This window comes from Ascaphus truei, chromosome 5 (genome assembly GCF_040206685.1).
Source record: "Ascaphus truei isolate aAscTru1 chromosome 5, aAscTru1.hap1, whole genome shotgun sequence".
Taxonomy (NCBI): Eukaryota; Metazoa; Chordata; class Amphibia; order Anura; family Ascaphidae; genus Ascaphus; species Ascaphus truei.
In genome coordinates this window covers 104,959,558-104,982,536 of record NC_134487.1, presented here as the reverse complement: position 1 = coordinate 104,982,536, position 22,979 = coordinate 104,959,558, and the positions used below count along the sequence as shown (strand labels likewise).

At 42.8% G+C, this 22,979-nt stretch overlaps 1 protein-coding gene across 1 annotated transcript in view; it reads left to right on the top strand.

Annotated features, from left to right (window-relative positions):
• PLXNC1 (plexin C1) overlaps window positions 1-22,979 on the top strand; it is a 146,654-nt gene that overhangs the window by 50,699 nt on the left and 72,976 nt on the right. Inside the window, exons 10-12 of the mRNA XM_075599091.1 lie at window positions 8,861-8,991; window positions 11,634-11,813; window positions 21,833-21,920. Of these exons, the coding sequence (XP_075455206.1) occupies window positions 8,861-8,991; window positions 11,634-11,813; window positions 21,833-21,920 (399 nt within the window). The remainder of the gene's footprint in view (window positions 1-8,860; window positions 8,992-11,633; window positions 11,814-21,832; window positions 21,921-22,979) is intronic.

The window sequence follows — 22,979 nt, the reverse complement described above, 5'->3', positions numbered from 1 at the left end:
TAACATGGTTCCCTATAGGCTTAAGCTTGCTGCATGGTCACAGCTTTGAGCACAGCCAGGGTTAAGGTGCATACCCAGAAAACCACCCACAGACAGCTGTTTCGACCTTGATAGGTCTCATCAGTGTGGGGTTGATTTTATTGGGAATGCAAGAGAGGCTATGGGATAGGCTAAACCATAATACTGAGTTAAGTTATGGTGAGTAAAAAAAGTGACAAAAACCCTCCACAGGAAAGCAAATATGCAAATATAGCTGTATGCTCATCTGCATGTCTTAGGCAGGTCTGCAACCCCGCCTTTCCCCATTATCACCCAGCATACAGCACTTCCACTGCAGCAAGGGATTCTGGGAAATGACATGCAAATGAGCACACAGTGTCACTTTTTGCCTCAATAACCATTTTTAACATGGTTCCCTATAGGCTTAAGCTTGCTGCATGGTCACAGCTTTGAGCACAGCCAGGGTTAAGGTGCATACCCAGAAAACCACCCACAGACAGCTGTTTCGACCTTGATGGGTCTCATCAGTGTGGGGTTGATTTTACAATATATATATATATATATATATATATATATATATATATATATATATATTGTAAAGCACTGTATATACTGTGGGCTCTCCATTCACATATATTCACACAGATACACACACACTCTTACACCACTTGCTTTCAGGAACCTTTTGACACCTCTAGCCATAAAACACATCCAACCGGGGGAAGGACAAGTACAGATAACATTCCAAGAGAGAATGTGGGGATCTGTCCTGCGCTTCTGTGTGCAGAGTGGCAAACTGAGATATGTCAGACACTGGGGCAGCGCATGAGGGAGCTCCGCTTGGCCACAGATTTGACCGGTGCAGGGGGCTGTTGGTTACTTACCACACCTGCATCTCCGGTCTGGGGCCTGCTCACCTCGGCTGCTCCTGCGTGCCACCGTCAGAAGGAAGTCAGGATACAATGGCGGATTTCGGCGCAACTGCGCATGTCTGACTCAGAAAGGCTGCTGGGATACTTCAAAGAACTTTATTGATCCAACACACAAGGGCTAACACCGCATTCTCCCCCTCAACGCATTTCACCCTTAGGAATAGGGCTTCGTCTTGGAGTGGGGAGAAGCGGAAGCTGCCTACTTAAATACAGAAAAGCCCGCGAAAACGGGTACATAAACATTAAAACATTAACCCCTCCAATGCTTTTGCCTGTCACACATGTTGTCAATCAAGTAACCAGTACTATATACTTATTTCATTATTAAACTTATGACAATGTAATAGCATTTTAATAAACCATATGCTGTTTAAACTCAGGTCAGTCATTGGAGATATATAAAAATAAATAAAAGGTTGCTGCAAACACTGCTAGTGCCTTGTTTAAGTCCCATAGATTGCAGTAACAGCTTATGTTCTTTCATTGTGTATATGCATACAATTATACTCAAACACATATATTAGAAATATTTACTAAGTAAATTATTAAGCTGATTACACATCATAAATTGGGCTCCAACCAGGTGTTTGAATAAGGGAAGATGGGGGGGGGGAGGGGAAGAGGGGGGGGGAGGGGGCGGGGGGGGGCAAAGGTGGAGGGGAGGGGGAGGAGAGGAAGGAAAGGGGAGGGGGGAGGGAGAGGGTGATGGAGATAGGCAGTAGGAAATAGTTACAGAGGAAAATCTAATAAACTGTATGCCCTCACTCTAGGGGCATTACATCTTAATATTTAATTTTAATTGGGATCTACGTTGTTTTCTTTAATTTTAATTAATGAATATTAAGATGTAATGCCCCTAGAGTGAGGGCATACAGTTTATTAGATTTTCCTCTGTAACTATTTCCTACTGCCTATCTCCATCACCCTCTCCCTCCCCCCTCCCCTTTCCTCCGGGGCTCCGTCGTTTGTCCGGGACTGTTTAGAACACGGTCTTTTAGGGTAGGTTAAATGATGAGGCGTCACGTACTGTTCCTTTAAACAGGCTATGCCTGGTTTATTCAGTCCCAGGCACTGAGACTGCCACAGTGCATACAACAGAAAACAGATCAAAACAAAAGCTGCTCACCTGAGCGATAACTTAACTTAGATATCCCTGACTCAGGGTTGGAAGTGGCTTTTCCACTCCCAACAACAAAACAAGGTACTTTTGCAGTCTTACACAAATGAACAGAAAGATTGAACCTGTTTGTGGAAGAGGCTTCTCCCCTCTGTAGTTCAGCAGCCTTCCAGCCTCCTGGCTCTTGTGGAGAGACCAGAGCAAACAGGAAATCAGTCTTTCATACCTGATTCCTAATTAGCATGACAGGTGACAGAAATCAGGCAGCAGACAAACTCTGGTCTGGATCTCTCATCCCTCAGTTCCAGCGCTTGCCAAACTGTGGGATGGAGTGTATGTATTATAAGGCTGCACTCCCAGGCCAAACAGGATAGAAACTGTCTAGTATCCTGGGAACCCTATATACGGAATTTATTACCATCCCCTGGTTTCTGTCACATATCCTCCCCCCCAGCTCAGACCTCGAGGGATGAGCGACCATGGATATTAGGGAGTGCATCCTTGACAACCCGTCAGCATTGCCATGTTTGTGCCCTGACCTGTGTTCCACAGAAAATTTAAAGGGTTGTAGGCTTAGGAACCACCTGGTCACTCTAGCATTCTTTTCCCTGTTTTGACACATCCAGGTAAGGGGTGCATGATCTGTGACCAACCGGAATTTTCTCCCCAACAGATAGTATTTGAGCGTCTCTACAGCCCACTTTATTGCGAGACACTCTTTCTCTACTATGGAGTAATTTTTCTCCTGGGGATTTAGTTTCCTACTTAAATAAAGAATGGGGTGCTCCTCACCTTGAGACTCCTGGGAGAGTACCGCCCCCAGCCCTACCTCAGATGCGTCGGTTTGGACTACGAACTCTTTGGAGAAGTCAGGTGTGACCAACACTGGTTGGGCACAGAGAGCTTCTTTCAGGCTTCTAAAGGCCTGTTCGGTTTCGGGGGACCACTTTACCATTAGCGGTCCTCTTGCTTTTGTGAGGTCAGTTAGTGGGGTTGCCTTAGTTGCAAAATTGGGAATAAACCTTCTATAGTACCCAATTAACCCCAAAAAGGTCCTTACTTGTTTTTTTGTAACTGGCCTTGGCCAATTTTGTATCGCCTCCACTTTGAGTGTTTGGGGTTTGAGTAAACCTCTGCCAATAGAATATCCCAGATACTTGGCCTCCTCCAGACCAATAGTGCATTTAGCGGGGTTAGCAGTTAGTCCAGCAGACCGGACTGCGTCAAGCACAGCTTGGACCTTTGGAAGGTGGGATTGCCAATCTTCACTATGGATTACCACATCATCCAGGTAGGCGGCAGCATACCGAGCATGTGGTTTTAAAATTTTATCCATCATTCTTTGGAATGTGGCGGGAGCTCCATGTAAGCCAAAAGGCAACACCTTATACTGAAAGAGGCCATCTGGGGTTGAGAAGGCTGTCTTTTCTTTTGCCCTTTCTGTGAGGGGAACCTGCCAGTACCCTTTTGTTAGGTCTAGGGTTGTGAGATATCGGGCTTTGCCCAGTCTCTCTACAAGTCCATCTACCCTGGGCATAGGATAAGTATCAAATTTTGACACCGCGTTTAGTTTCCGGTAGTCATTACAAAACCTTGTTGTACCATCTGGCTTTGGGACTAAGACTATAGGGCTGTTCCACCCACTTTGGGATTCCTCAATTACACCTAGTTTTAGCATTTTTTTAACCTCTAAACTTATAGCCTTTCTTTTGGCCTCTGGGATTCGGTACGGTTTAAGGTTAACTCGGACCCCCGGTTCAGAGACTAGGTCATGTTCAATTACGCTAGTTCGACCTGGCCGTATAGAGAAGATTTCTTTGTTTCTTCTCACTAAATTCTGAACCTCTCGTTTCTGATGAACAGACAGGGTTTCAGCTATGCTAACCTCTGGGTCAGTTTCTTGATTCTCTGACGGACCTGGGGGTACTAGGGTTAACAAGACTTCTCTATCTTTCCAGGGCTTGAGTAGGTTTATATGGTATATTTGCTCAGGTTTCCTCCTACCTGGCTGTCTTACCTTATAATTTACTTCTCCCACTCTTTCCAAGACCTCATATGGCCCATGCCATTTAGCAAGGAATTTACTCTCCACGGTGGGAACCAGAACTAGTACCCTATCACCTGGAGAAAAAATTCTGACCCTAGCACCCTTATTATATGTATTCCTCTGTGCTTCTTGAGCTTTCTCCATGTGTTCCCTCACTATGGGTAGGACTGCAGCAATGCGGTCCTGCATCTGGGCAACATGCTCTATTACACTTCTGTAAGGGGTAACCTCGTGTTCCCAAGTCTCTTTGGCTATATCCAGTAAGCCCCTTGGGTGTCGGCCATACAATAGTTCAAACGGGGAGAAGCCTGTGGATGATTGGGGAACTTCCCTAATGGCAAATAACAGGTACGGTAACAAACAATCCCAGTTTTTCCCATCTTTATCAACCGCCCGCCGTAACATGCTCTTTAAGGTTTTATTGAACCTTTCCACTAAACCATCTGTTTGTGGATGATAGACTGAGGTTCTGAGATGCTTGATTTTTAGGAGTTTACATAGCTCTTTCGTTACTTGGGACATAAATGGTGTTCCCTGGTCAGATAGAATCTCTTTAGGAATCCCGACCGGGAAAACAGAACTACTAACTCTTTTGCTATGTTTTTAGCTGAGGTGCTACGTAGGGGAACTGCCTCCGGATATCGGGTGGCATAATCTAATATTACCAATATATGCTGATGTCCCCTAGCAGACTTTATTAGGGGTCCTACTAGATCCATAGCAATCCGGTCAAATGGTACCTCTATTATGGGAAGGGGTACCAATGGGCTGCGGTACGCCTTGAACGGGGCGGTGATCTGACATTCTGGGCATGAGGAACAATAATTCGTAATTTCTGCCAGAACCCCAGGCCAATAGAAGCTTCGGAGAACCTTTTCTTTTGTCTTTTCCACCCCTAGGTGTCCCCCCAATGGATGACTATGTGCGAGGTGTAATACTACGTTACGGAATGTCCGTGGTACCAACAATTGTTTAGTTGTAACTGATTTCCTTTTATCAACCCGATATACTAGGTCGTTCTCTACCTCGAAGTAGGGGTAAGCAAGAGACCTATCTGGTTGGCCAGGAGTACTATTCTGGTCCCGTATATTTCCCCTTGCTACCGCTAATGTGGGGTCCTCCCACTGGGCCTTCTTAAAACTCCCAGGACTGACCTCTAGGTCAGCGAGGGTCTTATCCGGTTCTGGGGTGGTAAGTGTCTGCTCAACATCTTGATTTGGGGTATTCCCTACCAAAGTAGTGATGGGGAAGGGAATTTTACAGCACTCCTCCTTTTCCCCCTTCTTATTTGGGCCCTCGTCAACCTCCATTTCTGAAAAAGGGAAAGGATTTGTTTCTTCTAATACTTCGTTATGGTCCGCTATTGAACTCTGGGCGCTATTCTGAGCGGGGGACCACATTTTTAGAAAATGGGGAAAGTCGGTCCCTATTAACACATCATGTGCCAGTTTGGGTACAATACCCACCTTGAAATCTAAAGAACCAAACTCTGTTTCAAAAAAAACATCAACAGTGGAATATTCATGATTATCCCCATGTATACAACAAATTGCCACTCTTTGTGAACTGTTTCTCTGTTTCTTCTTAATGGGCAAGAGGTATTCGGACACTAGTGTGACCATGCTCCCAGAGTCAAGAAGTGCCCGAACCCTCTTACCATTAACCTTTACAAATGCCCACAGATGGTTATTCAAGGGGTCCTCTGGGCTAGGGCCCATACATTGGGACAACAGCGAATAAGGTTCCACGCTGTTGCATTGCATGGGCTCATCATTTAGTGGGCAGATTTTTGCTGTGTGGCCCCTCTCATGACAATTTACACATTTAGGTACATAGTCTGTGTCCCACTTAGAGCCTTTTCCCGGCTCCCCATGTTGGCTATTGCCCTTAGTGTGCGAACCACTGTTGCTTGTGCTGCGTGAAGGGGGTCGCCGCTCTTCAGCGCCCCTTAACCCCGGTACCCTTTTACCGTCTCTGGAAGAGTCCTGGAACCTCGGGTAGTGGGGTTGCTCCACGACTGTGGGTTGCGGGTGCTCTTCTGCTGCATTGTACCTTTCTACGAGGGCCACAAGCTCATCCGCATTGTGGGGGTCACTCCGACTGACCCAACGGCGTAAGGCAGAGGGAAGTTTCCTCAAGAACTGGTCCATGACCAACCGTTCCACGATGTGGCTGGCTGAGTTGATCTCGGGTTGTAGCCACTTCCGGGCGAGGTGGATGAGGTCATACATCTGGCTTCGGGTGGCTTTATCCATCGTGAAGGACCATGCGTGAAACCTTTGGGCGCGAACAGCCGTGGTTACGCCGAGGCGGGCGAGGATCTCGAACTTCAATTTTGCATAGACGTTTGCTTCGGCTGGCTCTAGATCAAAGTAAGCCTTCTGGGGTTCGCCGCTTAGGAAGGGTGCGATTAGACCAGCCCACTCAGCTTCTGGCCATCCCTCTCTCTGTGCCGTGCGTTCAAACGTGAGAAGATAGGCTTCCACATCATCCGAGGGTCCCATCTTCTGAAGGTAGTGGCTTGCCCTGGTCATTTTCGGAACTGGGGCTGCCGCTGCCAGTGGAAGGTTACTGATAGTCCCCCTCAGGATCTCGAGTTCCTGCTGAAAGCCCTGAGCGAACCGCTGTTGCTCCTCTCTCAGCAAGCGGTTTGTCTCTTGCTGGTTTGCATTCGCGTTTTGCAGGGCTTCATTCGTCTGTTGCTGGTTTGCATTCGCCTGTTGCTGGTTGGCATTCGCCTGTTGCTGGTTGGCATTAATCTCTTGCTGGGCTATTAGCAGCTGTTGCTGGGCTGCATTCGTCTGCTGCTGGTTTGCATTAGTTTCTTGCTGGGCTATTAACAGCTGTTGCTGGGTTTCATTCGCGTCTTTCTGGGCAGCGACATTGCGTACCAGCGCACCCACCACGTCTTCCATCTTGTTTGCAGAGGATGAAAAAAACTTTTTTTTTTTTTTCTTTCAAAGTTCTTCAACCCGCAGACCCCCTAGTGCTCTGCCCGTATTCTCCACCATATGTGACAAACGGCTTACTCCGGGGCTCCGTCGTTTGTCCGGGACTGTTTAGAACACGGTCTTTTAGGGTAGGTTAAATGATGAGGCGTCACGTACTGTTCCTTTAAACAGGCTATGCCTGGTTTATTCAGTCCCAGGCACTGAGACTGCCACAGGGCATACAACAGAAAACAGATCAAAACAAAAGCTGCTCACCTGAGCGATAACTTAACTTAGATATCCCTGACTCAGGGTTGGAAGTGGCTTTTCCACTCCCAACAACAAAACAAGGTACTTTTGCAGTCTTACACAAATGAACAGAAAGATTGAACCTGTTTGTGGAAGAGGCTTCTCCCCTCTGTAGTTCAGCAGCCTTCCAGCCTCCTGGCTCTTGTGGAGAGACCAGAGCAAACAGGAAATCAGTCTTTCATACCTGATTCCTAATTAGCATGACAGGTGACAGAAATCAGGCAGCAGACAAACTCTGGTCTGGATCTCTCATCCCTCAGTTCCAGCGCTTGCCAAACTGTGGGATGGAGTGTATGTATTATAAGGCTGCACTCCCAGGCCAAACAGGATAGAAACTGTCTAGTATCCTGGGAGCCCTATATACGGAATTTATTACCATCCCCTGGTTTCTGTCACAATATACATACATACATACACACACATTTATATACACTAAGTGACCGTTCATTAAGTGTGTGTTGGAAATACATGATGCCATAAATCTAGATATGTGCAGTATATCCAGATTAACATATTTTTGGAAAATAAATAAACCATACTGTATATCTTGGTATCTGGAATGCTTTGAATTACTTTTCTTTGTGTTGCAAGATATTTTTTTTAAGTGATAAAACCTCTACTCTACTCAAACGTTGAGTCAGGTTAGAATAAAAGAATAATAAGAAAATACAATTTTTTGCTATAAATTATTTATGGGGTGAAGAGAATTGAAAGCACTGCGTTTGTATGCACAGTACTGTTGATCAACTATCATATTCGTTGGAAAACCACAAAGTTTATATCTTGAGAAAATAAGAGGAAGTAGCTTATAAAATCTTCCTATCTTGTAACCATCTGCAGATTAGGCAAACTCTGCGTTATCGTTTATTATTCACTGGAGATTGATCCCATGTAGTAATTCTGACATACAGTATTTACTAATAGCTATCTACTTTATCAATACAAAAGACAGTCAAACTATGATCCATATGATGTCATTGAGCGTCAAAATTATTGATGATGGTCAATTTCTTGGTCTAAGCTTTGCTGCAGAAATATCCTCTGATAATGCTACCCATGCTTTTCACACTTGTCGGCTGTATTAAATGTATGATTTATTAAAGGGTGGGCACTTTCCCTCATATTTTGGTTCTAGTTTTCCCAGAATTTGATTGATTTGTAAATAATGACACAAAAAAAATATCTTTTTGTTTTCTTGAAAATTTGGACAATCATGTTTTGTTTTTTTAAATTTTGAATGTTTCCGAAAAGTTTGTCGGGGGGGGGGGGGGGTTCTCAAAAAAATTCAACCTGTTTATAAATTATTTTTATTTTATTTATTTTTTAACTCAAAAATGACAACCGCAACCAGTAAGAAAGGAAACCGAGAAGGATCCTTTATGAGGTTTTGGCTTAATTTTAGCTGGGATTTGAAAGATTGTTCCGAAGTTCGACTCGATCTTCCAAACAAACTTGGATTTCGAACCTGCTCACCGTACGGTGCCCATCGTAATATTGATGTAACTATTTTTTTTATTCTTAACAGATTCTAATTACATCTGTCAACCCTGAAAGGATTTCATCTATTGGAAAGAAGAAGGTGACAGTGACAGGTCAGAACTTCCAGAACCTATCAGGAATGGTGTTAATCGGTGCCAGCAGCTGTACGCCACAAGAGTAAGTAAACTGGGGCTTTTGTATCCATATATATATATATATATATATATATTGTGACAAACGGCTTACTCCGGGGCTCCGCCGTCTGTCCGGGACTGTTAGAACACGGTCTTTTAGGGTAGGTTAAATGATGAGACGTCACGTACTGTTCCTTTAAACAGGCTATGCCTGGTTTATTCAGTCCCAGGCACTGAGACTGCCACAGTTTAAACAGAAAACAAAGCCAAACAAAAAGCTGCTCGTCTGAGCGATAACTTAAACTTAGATGTCCCTGACTCAGAGTTGGAAGTGGCTTATCCACTTCCACCAACAAAATAAGTACCTTTGCAGTCTTTAGACAAACTAACAGAATGAATGAAGCGATTTGGGAAAGAGGCTTTCTCACCCCTCTGCAGTTCAGCAGCCTTCCAGGCTCTTGGGCGGGGCCCAGAGGAAACAGGAAACAGGTCTTATATACCTGAACTCTAATCAGCATGACAGGTGACAGAAAACAGGCAGCAGACAAACTGTGGAATGGAGTGCCTGTACCACGAGGCTGCCCTGTTCAGCTTAGACAGGACAGAAACTGTTCAGTATCCTGGGAGCCCTGTATATGGAGTTTATTACCAACCCCTGGTTTCTGTCACAATATATATATCTACAAAAACACAGAAAAAATAGGCGCACTCATAGCGTAAAATTGTATAACAATAATATTTATGGAATGAAGGATTTTAAAAATGCACACTCACAAACTCAGCTGAATAAAAGGCATATTTGAGTGAAACCGTTCAGCCCGTTTTCTATTGTGAACTTTCTCCGGTTGAAACTCACTGACGTCACCGAGTTCTCGCGAGTCTTGGATCAGAGAACTCACTGTGTGACGCCGGAGCAAGAGGAAGGCGGTGTCCCTCGTGCTCTCCGGTCTCCGAAAGCACACAAGAGGGGCTTCTGCAATAGACGTACACCGGACATCACACTGAAGTCTTCCATATCGGGTTCCTGCGTCTGATTGACTGAGTTTCACTCAAATATGCCTTTTATTCAGCTGTGTTTGTGAGTGTGCATTTTTAAAATCCTTAATTCCATAAATATTATTGTTATACAATTTTACGCTATGAGTGCGCCTGTTTTTTCTGTGTTTTTGTAAATATCTTCAAGGAAGTGGTGTTCCCTTCATTCGGGCTGCAGAGACTCTTTTTTATTATATATTTTTCTGGACATTTTCTTTTGTTATTTTATTTTATTTTACTATTTTTCATATAGTTTTATTGTACTAATTATATATTTTTATCTGTTCCACTGTGCATAGTATAGGTTTTACATATATTGTTTAGAGAGTATATATATATATATATATATAGTGTCTTAGATTGGCGCCAATTTTTTCTTTTGTTGTGTTATATATATATATATATATATATATATATATATATCCATATCCATGAGAAACAATTTAATATGTAATTTTATTTGCCGACAAAACTGGAATGTTGTGTTGCAATATTAACAGTGTTGATCAAAAAGATGATCAGAAAGATGTTCCCCTCTATTGAGCACTCAATCCTATATATGGTCTGAAGTTGGACTAAAAATTAGCCCCGCAGTATAATTCTGCAAAAAACTGGTAAGTTTCCCAGAATCACCGCGGAAATCAAAAATAATAAAATTTTATTAATTCTACATAGATAGTTAAAAACACATATACATTATTAAAAATCCCCATGCTAATGTGGCAGATGAGTATGTGGTCGCACAATAGAGTAAGTCTGATAGATATGTATCTCTATATCAGACTTACTCTATTGTGCGACCACATACTCATCTGCCACATTAGCATGGGGATTTTTAATAATGTATATGTGTTTTTAACTATCTATGTAGAATTAATACAATTTTATTATTTTTGATTTCCGCGGTGATTCTATGAAACTTACCAGTTTTTTGCAGAATTATACTGCGGGGCTAATTTTTAGTCCAACTTCAGACCATATATAGGATTGAGTGCTCAATAGAGGGGGACATCTTTCTGATCATCTTTTTTGATCAACACTGTTAATATCATAACATTATCCTCCAGAGCACCTATCACTTTACTTCATTGTACTATTTATGGTGATGCGGTCTCACTCACTTATTTTCTATGTTGTGTTGCAATGTAAGGAAGTGAAGTGTATTTTGTAACTTCTACATTAAAAATAGAATGAGTACAATTTTGCAATCGCTCACACTTTAAACAAAGAACGGACACTGGCATTCACACATGTTCACCTGTTTTCAAGGCATCGTTATTACGGATAAGCCACTCCTTCAGCCCATATGAGGTTTGGGTACTGATAAAGCAAATGAGCTGAAGCAGCCCTAATTATTCTGCAACATATCTAAAACTTGCAGAGCAAGTCGCTTTGCACTTTTGACACCATCTCTACTGGATGGCTTTACATTTGATCTCAAAACAATATGTACTGTAGCCGCCCATCCAACATTCTGAGGTTAACACTTCATATGGTGCCTTTTAGTTACTCAAACACATTGTGGTCTAACAGAATTTCGGACAGAACAAAAAAGAACAAATTATTTTGTTATCGTTACCTTTTTTGTATATTCATACACAAATTCTGGTAACAATAATTCTATTTATCTGACTATTTGTTTTCTTTTAGAGTTATAATATCCAGTGTCATCAATAATACACATGCCATTGTCTCTCTGCCACCGAGCCACAGAGGAATTAAGAGCTTGTGTGCAAGCTTTGATGGGCTTAACTGTCACCAAGCAAAGAATATTTACTATGAATCCTTACCATCATGTCATCAGATATTTCCAAGTACAACGTGGGCCAGGTAATATTTTTACAGCAAGATTTAGGAGATACTATTATTTTTTATTGTTATCCATGTATTGGTAGCACAGTAGATAACGTTAAAAAAAAGACATATGTCGATAAAGTTCAACCTTTGTCAAATTCTAATTGGGCGAGAGCAGTTCTATTTTTATAGTCGTTTTTGATCCAGAGGAAGGCAACCTAAAAACTTGTGAAACGTTTGCCAATTATGGCTCAGATCCACAGAGCTCTGTTATGTGACTTAACGTCATATTAACCCTAATGGTGTATCTTCAAAGGACAATAACAACACTTTGTTTTCCCAAATAAAGAGCATTGCATTAACTACAGATGTAGTAGACTTCATTGCTCCTGCTGATAACACAACACATAACATTATAATGCAGAATATCACAGTTGTTGTCATTGCTACATCTATATAATGAATATTAGGGATAATGAGATGTAAATGATATGTAAATGAGGCATTATTATTGCTTTGCATATCATTGCATATAAGTCCAATTCAGGTTAACACAGGGACTTAATGTTATGTTAGTTAGGTTATATCTCAACCTGGCGATACTCCCATCCAGACCCTGAAATAGGACTTTTACAAGATCTGGATGGGTTAGGCACCATTTATTTATTTATTTATAAAATATTTTACCAGGAAGTAATACATTGAGAGTTACCTCTCGTTTTCAAGTATGTCCTGGGCACAGAGTAAAACAAAATAATACATGGTTACAAATACAGTTACATAAATGAACAAGGTATACATTATATACAAGACATTGCGTGCACAGTTAAAGAAAATATATATTATGAGCGTATGAAACAGTTACAGACCAGATTAAAGTGTGAGACAGCCTTAGATTTGAAAGAACTTAAGCTGGTGGTGGATATGAGAGTCTCTGGTAGGTTGTTCCAGTTTTGGGGTGCACGGAAGGAGAAGGAGGAACGTCCGGATACTTTGTTGAGTCTTGGGACCATGAATAGTCTTTTGGAGTCTGATCTCAGGTGATAGGTGCTGCATGTGGTAGGGGTGAGGAGCTTGTTCAGGTAGCTGGGTAGCTTGCCCAGAAAGTATTTGAGGGTGAGACAGAAAAGGTGAACTTTGCGCCTAGACTCTAGTGATGACCAATCTAGTTCTTTGAGCATTTCGCAGTGATGCGTGTTGTAGTTGCATTGGAGAACAAAACGACAAATTGAATTGTAGAGGGTGTCAAGTTTGCTAAGGTGGGTTTGAGGAGCCGAGCCATATACTATGTCTCCATAGTCAATAATTGGCATTAGTATCTGCTGTGTAATACGCTTTCTGACCAGGAGACTTAGGGAGGATTTGTTCCTGTAAAGTACCCCTAGTTTGGCATAGGTCTTGGTTGTCAGGGTATCAATGTGCATCCCGAATGTTAAGTGGGAGTCAAACCATAAGCCCAGGTATTTAAAACTAGTGACAGGTGTTAGGGTGGTGTTAGCGTTGACAGGTGTTAGGGTGGTGTTAGCGTTAACTAACATAGCATAATTTCCAGGCATTATTTCCCTCTCCTCTTCTCAATGTTTGAGCTAAAGACCTATTTGAGGGTCTGTTTCAGACATATGTAATGTCTCGATATTGGAAGATAAGCCAAAACTATGCTACAATAATGGGACATTAAGCCTATGTAATGAGATGTTGTTTGGATGCTGTTTATGCATATAATTAGCATTGAGGATACGTGTTTACCTCAGGGAAAATAAAGTCCATTCCTGTTTTAAGTAACATCCCATTATGAGCCCTGATTTAACTGAGCTTTGTGGATCTACCCCTATGTCTCATATGTGTAAACTTTTCTCATTCCCAACTCCAGTAAGCATTCATATTTATCCATGGATGAAGGCCCTTTCTGTTTTAGGTTATTCTGAATGTCTGCTGTATCTGCCATCACATGGGGCTTACACTATCCTTCATTACATTAAATAACTTTGGCTTACCTATACCAGGTATGTCCATTATTTTCCCTGAGATAACGCAGTATTCACTAAGCTAATTATATGTAGACGTTAGTAGGCTCATTGGCGTTACTGTAGCATCATGTTATTTCAGGATCACGCTAGTTTATCTTAATGTTACATTACGCCTAGCCCTACACTACATGATAAAAGTTACTTTAACATTTATACATTTTGTGATATGTTGACACCCTAGTAGCCAGCTAACAATGGGCAAACCATGACTAGTTGACCACTAAATGCTACATTCAGAAGAGTACTGTATGTCCCTAAATATTATCATATAGTGAGATGCAAAGAGTAAAGCACATACCTAAAAGAAGACTCCCTGTTCTCATATCCACATCAATGTAGACCCTTGTCCCGGTGGTCCGGGATCAGATGGAACAAATAGAAGGATGGAACAAGGACAGTCAAGCTATAACAAGGGAGGCGAGGGCTGTACCCTCACACACATGATGATGTGCAGGTAGTGTCAAAGAAGTTAGGAGCACGTAATCAAGCATCCTGTTGTATGCCGGTACACACTGTCCTACTATTCCAGGATCATATCTATGAGGTCCCTGTGATGTGACCACACGTTTCTCCATGAGCTTTTTCAAGGGGGGTGGGGGCCATGATGTACAGGCTACCCTTGCATATAGTGAGTCTGCCAGTAATGAACAAACGATAAAAAGGCCCAGTGCTACATCCAACTTGACAAATTATAAAGTTAAATATGTATCTGTATATCTTCTCCTAAGCAAGGGTTATTTAGTTTAATTCTTTGGCCAAAGTATTTTAAGCCTACAACCATGTCACGGTATGGCCCATCTGTAGGTCCTAACACTGCTGCACCTGCAAAAAGCTCCCATAACCTCTCTAATTGAGGGAGAGCTGCTTAAAAGACAGGTCATTTACAGGTGCTTAGCAAGAACTGCAATTAAAAAGGTGTGTTAGATGAGCTGGAAAACAGGGAGGAGGGGTCACAAACCTCCCTGTTTCCAAGCTCGCTCATCCCACCTTTTTAATTGCTTATGAGAAGATAAACAGATAAGTATTTAAAGCTGCAGTTCAGTCTTTTTTTTTTTAATTTTTTTTTTTTTACTTCAAAAGTTTTATGTGTGCAATCTCTAATTACCTAAAGAACTGTATAGCTGCAGCTCAATTCGTTCTCCATGTATTGATAGGTCGAAATTTGGTGACATAATTAGTGAAGGGATCTGTTTATATTCTGCTTGTCTGTCAGTGGAAGCTCATGAATATTCATGAGCAATCCTGCACTGACAAGTGCTAGAGGGAGGGCAGGGCTGACAAAGGGGTGTGCCAGAGCTTGTGACAGGACATGAAGGGGCAGTGCCTTAGCAAATGGCTGTTAAAATAGAATACAAGAAAATTGGTCTTTAAAAGTTGTTTTTTTTTTAAACAGAAAATGCTAAAAGTATTTTTTCTTACTACAGAACTGATTTATTAAAAAAAAAACACACATGCAGGATATTGACCGAACTGCAGCTTTAACTGTATAATCTCTCAAGTTAGATGTAGCACTAGGACGTTGTTTTTGGCTCTACACATGAGGTCACAATCCTAGAAGCATTTTTTTTTCACACAGATATATATGTTGTATTGTATTGTATGTCTTTATTTATATAGCGCCATTAGTGTACATAGCGCTTAACAGTAGTAATACATGTGGTAATCAAATAAATAACAGATAATATAAATAACAGATCATGGGAATAAGTTCTTTAGACATAAAAGTAACATTTCGGAAGAGAAGTCCCTGCCCCGAGGAGCTTACAGTCTAATTGGTAGGTACAGTAGGTAGAACGTACAGAGACAGTAGGAGGGAGTTCTGGTAAGTGCGTCTGCAGGGGGCCAAGCTTTATGTATCCTGTGTTCAGAATATCCACAGTGCTATTCATATGCTTCTTTAAGCAAGTGTGTCTTAAGGTGGGTCTTAAAGGTGGATAGAGAGGGTGCTAGTCGGGTACTGAGGGGAAGGGCATTCCAGAGGTGTGGGGCAGTCAGTGAAAAAGGTTTAAGGCGGGAGAGGGCTTTAGATACAAAGGGGGTAGAAAGAAGACATCCTTGAGAAGAACGCAAGAGTCTGGATGGTGCATAGCGAGAAATTAGGGATGAGATGTAAGGAGGGGCAGAAGAATGTAAAGCTTTAAAAGTGAGGAGAAGAATGGAGTGTGAGATGCGGGATTTGATCGGAAGCCAGGAGAGGGATTTCAGGAGGGGAGATGCTGAGACAGATCTAGGAAAGAGTAGAGTGATTCTGGCAGCAGCATTTAGGATAGATTGTAGGGGAGACAGGTGAGAGGCAGGAAAGCCAGACAGCAGGAGGTTACAGTAATCAAGACGGGAGAAAATGAGGGCCTGAGTCAGAGTTTTAGCAGTCGAACAACAGAGGAAAGGGCGTATCTTAGTTATATCGCGGAGGAAAAAGCGACAAGTTTTAGAAATGTTTTGAATGTGAGGGGCTAATGTGAGAGATGAGTTGAGTGTGACCCCTAGGCAGCGTGCTTGGGCTACTGGGTGAATGATTGTAGTTCCAACAGTAATGTGGAAGGAGGTAGTAGGGCCAGGTTTGGGAGGAAGTATGAGGAGCTCTGTTTTAGCCATGTTGAGTTTAAGGCGTCGGAGGGCCATCCAGGATGATATAGCAGAGAGACATTCAGAAACTTTGGTTTGTACAGCAGGTGTAAGGTCAGGTGTTGAAAAGTATATTTGTGTGTCGTCGGCATAGAGGTGATAATTAAACCCAAAAGATGTTATTAGGTCACCTAGAGAGAGTGTGTACAGAGAAAAGAGAAGAGGTCCCAGGACAGAGCCCTGGGGTACCCCCACAGAGAGATCAATAGAGGAGGAGGAGGTGTTAGCAGAAGAGACACTAAAAGTACGATGGGAGAGGTAGGATGAGATCCAGGATAGAGCTTTGTTCCGAATACCTAGAGTATGGAGAATGTGGAGGAGAAGAGGGTGGTCCACTGTGTCAAATGCTGCAGAGAGGTCGAGTAATATGAGCAGAGTGTAATGACCTCTGTCTTTGGCAGCATGGAGGTCGTCAGTTATTTTAGTGAGGGCTGTTTCGGTGGAGTGAGCAGTGCGGAAGCCAGATTGTAAAGGGTCTAGGAGAGAATAGGTGTTGAGAAAATGGAGCAAGCGAGAGAATACAAGACGTTCAAGGAGTTTAGAGGCAAAAGGCAGGAGGGAGACAGGTCGATAGTTAGAAAGACAGGTAGGGTCAAGCTTGCTGTTTTTGAGTAATGGTATGACTGTTGCATGTTTGAAGGAGGATGGAAAGGTTCCAGAGCAGAGGGAGTAGTTAAAAATGTGTGTAAGCGTAGGGATTATAGTAGGAGCTAGAGGTTTTAGGAGATGGGAGGGAATGGGGTCAAGAGGGCAAGTGGTAGAGGGAGATGAGGCGATCAACAGCGACACATCCTCCTCTGAGACAGTGGAAAAAGAGTCAAGGAAGGCAGGAGGAGAGTTAGGAAGAGGTGTAGGATGGGGGGAAGAAACAGAGGGGATGTTCTGCCGTATGGATTCCACCTTTTCCTTAAAATAGTCAGCAAAGTCCTGAGCGGAGATGGAGGAAGGAGAGGCAGCTGAGGGTGGTTTGAGTAGAGTATCAAAGACAGAGAACAGTCGGCGTGGGTTAGACTTGTGCATGTTGATTAGTGCAGAAAAGTAGGCTTGTTTAGCTTGCGAGAGGGCAGAGTTGAAACAGGATAGCATAAATTTATAGTGAAGGAAGTCTGCGAGAGTGTGAGACTTCCTCTAGAGGCGTTCAGAGGAACGAGTGGAGGAACGCAGCATGCGCGTGTGGGAATTTAGCCAGGGTCTAGGGTTAGAAGGGCGAGGGCGGCAGAGAGAAAGCGGGGCATGTAGATCAAGAGACGAGGACAAGACAGAGTTGTACTTTCTGACCAGGTTGTCAGGGTCTGTAGCAGAGCTGAGAGAGGAGAGGGAGGAGCGTAAAGTGGACTCAAAGTCAGGTAAGTGAATAGAGCGCAGGTTTCTGCAGAACCGGGGGGTAGATGGAGGTGGAGAAGGGGAGAAGCGAGATAAAGAGAATGAGATGAGATGATGGTCAGAGAGAAGAAAAGGGGAAATGGAGAAATCAGAGAGAGAGATGTTTTAAGTGAAAACCAGGTCTAAGTAGTGGCCATCCTTGTGGGTGCTGGCTGCAGTCCACTGTTGAAGGCCAAAAGAAGAGGTAAGAGAAAGAAAGCGGGAAGCCCAAGAGAGAGAGGGGTCATCGATGTGGCAATTGAAGTCCCCAAGGAGAAGAACAGGGGAGTCTGAGGAGAGAAAGAAAGAGAGCCAGGATTCAAAGTGAGAGAGAAAGGCAGAAGGGGGATGAGTAGAGGTAGGTGGGCGATAGATGACCGCCACATGAACAGGGAGAGGAGAGAAGATATGGACAGTGTGAGCCTCAAAGGAGGGAAAAGCAAGAGAGGGGGGAATAGAAAGGGTTCGGTAATGGCAGAGAGAGGAGAGCAGGAGCCCCACGCCTCCACCCCTGCCATCAGTGCGCGGAGTGTGGGAGAAGGAAAGGCCACCATAGGAGAGGGCAGATTCCAGAGCAGAGTCAGACTGAGTGAGCCAGGTCTCAGTTATAGCAAAGAGAAGCAGGGAGTGAGAGAGAAAGAAGTCATGCACAGAGAGGAACTTGTTAGAGAGGGAGCGAGCATTCCAAAGGGCACAGAAGAAAGGGAGAGAGGAGGGAGGGTGGCAGGGGATGGGTATGAGGTTGGAGGGGTTGACACCAGAAGGAGTAGAAGTTGCATGTGGGAGGCGAGGACGAGAGCAAGTAGAAATAAGACAGGGACCAGGATTGGGAGAGATATCCCCAGAAGCAAGGAGGAGAAGCATGGATAGAAAGAGGATGTGTGAGGAGGATTTGTAGGGGTGTTTTTTAGTGCAGGGGATATAGCTGTGTGGTGTCAGAGGACGCAGGTAAGAAAGGAGTTCATGTGAACTGAGAAGTGGGGAAGGAAGGAGAGATGGAGATATATGAATAGAGTTTGAGACATACTGAGGCTGGTAGAAAGAAGTGCATAATTTGAGAAGAAGTGAAGTCACAGCAAATATAAATGGTAAAGGCAGCATCACAGCAGTAATGATGCAGTCTGGTATTGATGATATCCTCCTTTCCAGCGTAGTTCAAATGCAGGAATCAGGGCCAGATGGGGTGTCCACTTCTTCCTCACTTCTTTTGAACTTCCTTTTAAACTTCAGTTGTTCAGTAGACATGCCACTTATAATGGCCACTTCCTTTTAAACTTCAGTTGTTCAGTAGACATGCCACTTATAATGGGCCACTTCCTTTTAAACTTCAGTTGTTCAGTAGACATGCCACTTATAATGGGCCACTTCCTTTTAAACTTCAGTTGTTCAGTAGACATGCCACTTATAATGGGCCACTTCCTTTTAAACTTCAGTTGTTCAGTAGACATGCCACTTATAATGGGTCACTTCCTTTTAAATTCAGTTGTTCAGTAGACATGCCACTTATAATGGGCCACTTCCTTTTAAACTTCAGTTGTTCAGTAGACATGCCACTTATAATGGGCCACTTGGATATGGGCTGCAAGCAGACTAGCTGTTCTGACTGGGTTTATATAGGCCTAAAAGTCACATGACAGTGTGGTTCTGTCTGCTTAATTAGCACATCTGAGGCACATTCAAACAAATGGTTTTCTACAGAGGGTGTTCCCTGCCTAGGTGGCAACACTTAATTTGATTAGGGGTAGACAGAAAACAGCATTCAAATATGGTTTTTACCTAGCATTGGATCACTTGCATATACTATATAATACACACAGCAGAGGCTTCAATGAGGATTTAGAGATGGATTTTACCTAGCATTGGATCACTTGCATATACTATATAATACACACAGCAGAGGCTTCAATTAGGATTTAGAGATGGATTTTACCTAGCATTGGATCACTTGCATATACTATATAATACACACAGCAGAGGCTTCAATGAGGATTTAGAGATGGATTTTACCTAGCATTGGATCACTTGCATATACTATATAATACACACAGCAGAGGCTTCAATGAGGATTTAGAGATGGATTTTACCTAGCATTGGATCACTTGCATATACTATATAATACACACAGCAGAGGCTTCAATGTTGTGGTAGATTTGGGTTCTGAGTTTACAGGGACTGTGTGTGTCTGCCAGTAATGACTCTGGTTGATTCACATGACAGGCACCAAAACAGTTGTGGAATAGGATTGTCATATATGCATACAACAAAGTATATTAAATGGAAATCAGCCTAACTGTTATAAAAGGCATATCAAACCTATACATAAAAAAAGTCAGAAATGCCTCTTCTCATTAGTATAATATAATAAACAGATAGTATGTCTATCACAAGTAGGTGTATAAGAATAATGATCAATAAAAAACAGTATTATGTTTGTTTATTCCTCTGGGGAATACTATATCCATAAGGAAAATCAACTTCAGTCATGTATTTTCCAGATTGCCTCATGTGATACACACAGAACTTATTTTCTCCACTCCAAAACACCTGGAACCCACAGGGTTACCATCATGGTGTTATATGAAATATTGGCCAATGGTTATCAGTTTATTCTTTTTGTGGTAATATTTAGCATTACTATTGCTGCCTACATGCTCCAAGAGTATTTTCTAAAGGGGTCATGTAACAGGGACTTATCCCTGTTGAAGAAACTATCTCTAAAATCCAGCTGGGATCTGGTTAAGTGCAGCAGACGATTAACCCGACTCCACCTGGCCAATTAAGTCATTAAGAAAAGCCTCCTGTTGGAAACAGGACAGAGATTCCGGAGTTCACAATTGGGCTGACACAGGAAAGGAGAGAATGACACAGGAAAGCAGAGAATGGCACAGGAAAGCAGAGAAGCCTTCACACAGACACTGACTCGAGCACAAAGGCTGTGCTGGGATCAACAAACCCAGAGACCTATATTTTCTTGACACAAAGGACCCAGGAACCTGCCAGAGACTGGCATGGAGGGCCACCTGCTTAAGATACCTCCTGAGACTTTGGGGTGATAGGCTGGTAATGGGAATATCCCTCCAGTCCTGCAGATAGGGTATGGGGGAGTAAGTTAGCCCTTACAAAGGGATAGGGGTTTGTTATTTTGCTGTTTTTGTAGTTTTGCCTGGATAAAGGAACAGGCTCAATAAAGCCAAAATATAATGTCACCCAAATCGGTCTCCATTAGCTGTACCTCTGCACACATCTCTTACAGGTCATTATCAGGATGCATGGAACCCTAGGAGGTAACATGGAAACCGACAAAAGACAGGAGACCAAAATAAGTAAAAGCTGATGGGGTTTAATGTTACACTAAAGTAATAAGGCTGGGAAAACCAAGTGTCTGCAAAATGTTCAGAGGTTCACCAAAACCTATGGTAGCTAGGGGAACAAACAAAAAGCAGGGGGTAAAAAATACTAAGAGAAAAAACGAGACAAATTAAAGTTGGCTACCAGGACAGCAGCGCAACATGCAAAAGCAGTGGTAGAAGGGGTGCAAAGGAAATAACAAGACAAAAACAAGAAATTACCTGCAGATCTGCAGAACTAGAAGCCAGATGAAAGAGAACAGGGAAAGACACAGCACCAAGGAACAGAGAATAACCCGACAGCTGTTCTGTAAACAAAATGTTGACAAGCAAAGCACTAGCAGACTGATTGGGGTTTTATACCCAAACTAAGATGGTAGCTGTCCTTGTGGACTTCTAGTTCTTAACAGTTCTAGGCCTGAACTTAACTACTTTGTGCGCCCCATACAGGTCTACAGTGAATACTGCGGGATAATCTGTTTTTCTTCCATTAAGGTCAAAATATGAATCAGTTTTCACCATATATTGGCATGTAGGAATGTTACTATATTTCTGCTCAGTATTTTATTTAATAAACCACTGTACCTAAAGCAATTATAAAACAAGCGGTATTTTTTACAAATTTGTTTCAAACCTTTTTACCTAAACTATTTCTTTCCCCAAATAATATGTATGTTTTTTTTATTATGTTTAGCGCTGGTCGTACAATATTCATAAATGGTACAAATCTGGATTTTATAGACCTTTTAACCTTTTCAGACACGAGACTTCAGCATAATTTTGTAAGTATCAAGATAATATTTATTTTGATAAATATTTATTAATATGTGGTGTTTTAAAAGACCTAGATGAGCTAATACATTATGAAGTGATTACAGATTATGAAGTGATCACAGTCAAATGCAAGGCTTTCTAACAAGCAGCACACCACACAGCTGAGCCCAGCTTCCGGTGCACGCCAGCATGAGATGGAGGACCGGCACACGCCAGCATGAGAAGCTCGGCATGGGACAGAGTGAGGGAGGCCCCGCAGCTGGGGGAGACCCGGGGCCTGGCGGCAACAATTTGTCCGCCGGGTCCGGGAAACCTGTCCGGCTCTTCTCCCCCCTGTCGGCAGCACTACTTTCGCTGCCCACCACACGTTCAGAAAGGTAATACCAGACACATACATGTCCGGTATTACCTCTCAGTTTTTACCAGACCCAGTGGCAAAATACCGGTCGGTCTGGTTCAAAACCAGACACCTGGCAACCCTATGCACAGTTGTCAGGAACTTTAAAAAACGAATACATACAGTATTGGGGTAACAAAGAAGTTGATATATGTATTTATTATGGGTGCCCTGTGTTCATGACAATGCTTCCTGGTCCAGGAAGAGAGACCTGCAACGTGTTGCAATCCATGGCAGGTCCTTCTGCAGTAAAAGAGGTACAGGAATACCCCGCATTAACGTACGCAATGGGACCGGAGCATGTATGTAAAGCGAAAATGTACTTAAAGTGAAGCACTACCTTTTCCCCACTTATCGATGCATGTACTGTACTGCAATCGTCATATACGTGCATAACTGATGTAAATAACGCATTTGTAACGGGCTCTATAGTCTCCCCGCTTGCGCACAGCGTCGGTACAGGTAGGGAGTCGGTATTGTTGTTCAGGACGTGCTGACAGGCGCATGCGTGAGCTGCCGTTTGCCTATTGAGCGAGATGTACTTACTCGCGAGTGTACTTAAAGTGAGTGTCCTTAAACCGGGGTATGTCTGTACATTGCATTAAAGGTTTAATTTGCCTAAAAAATTTTAAGATTGCATTTTCTCTGGACCAGTCGTTCTCAAATGTCT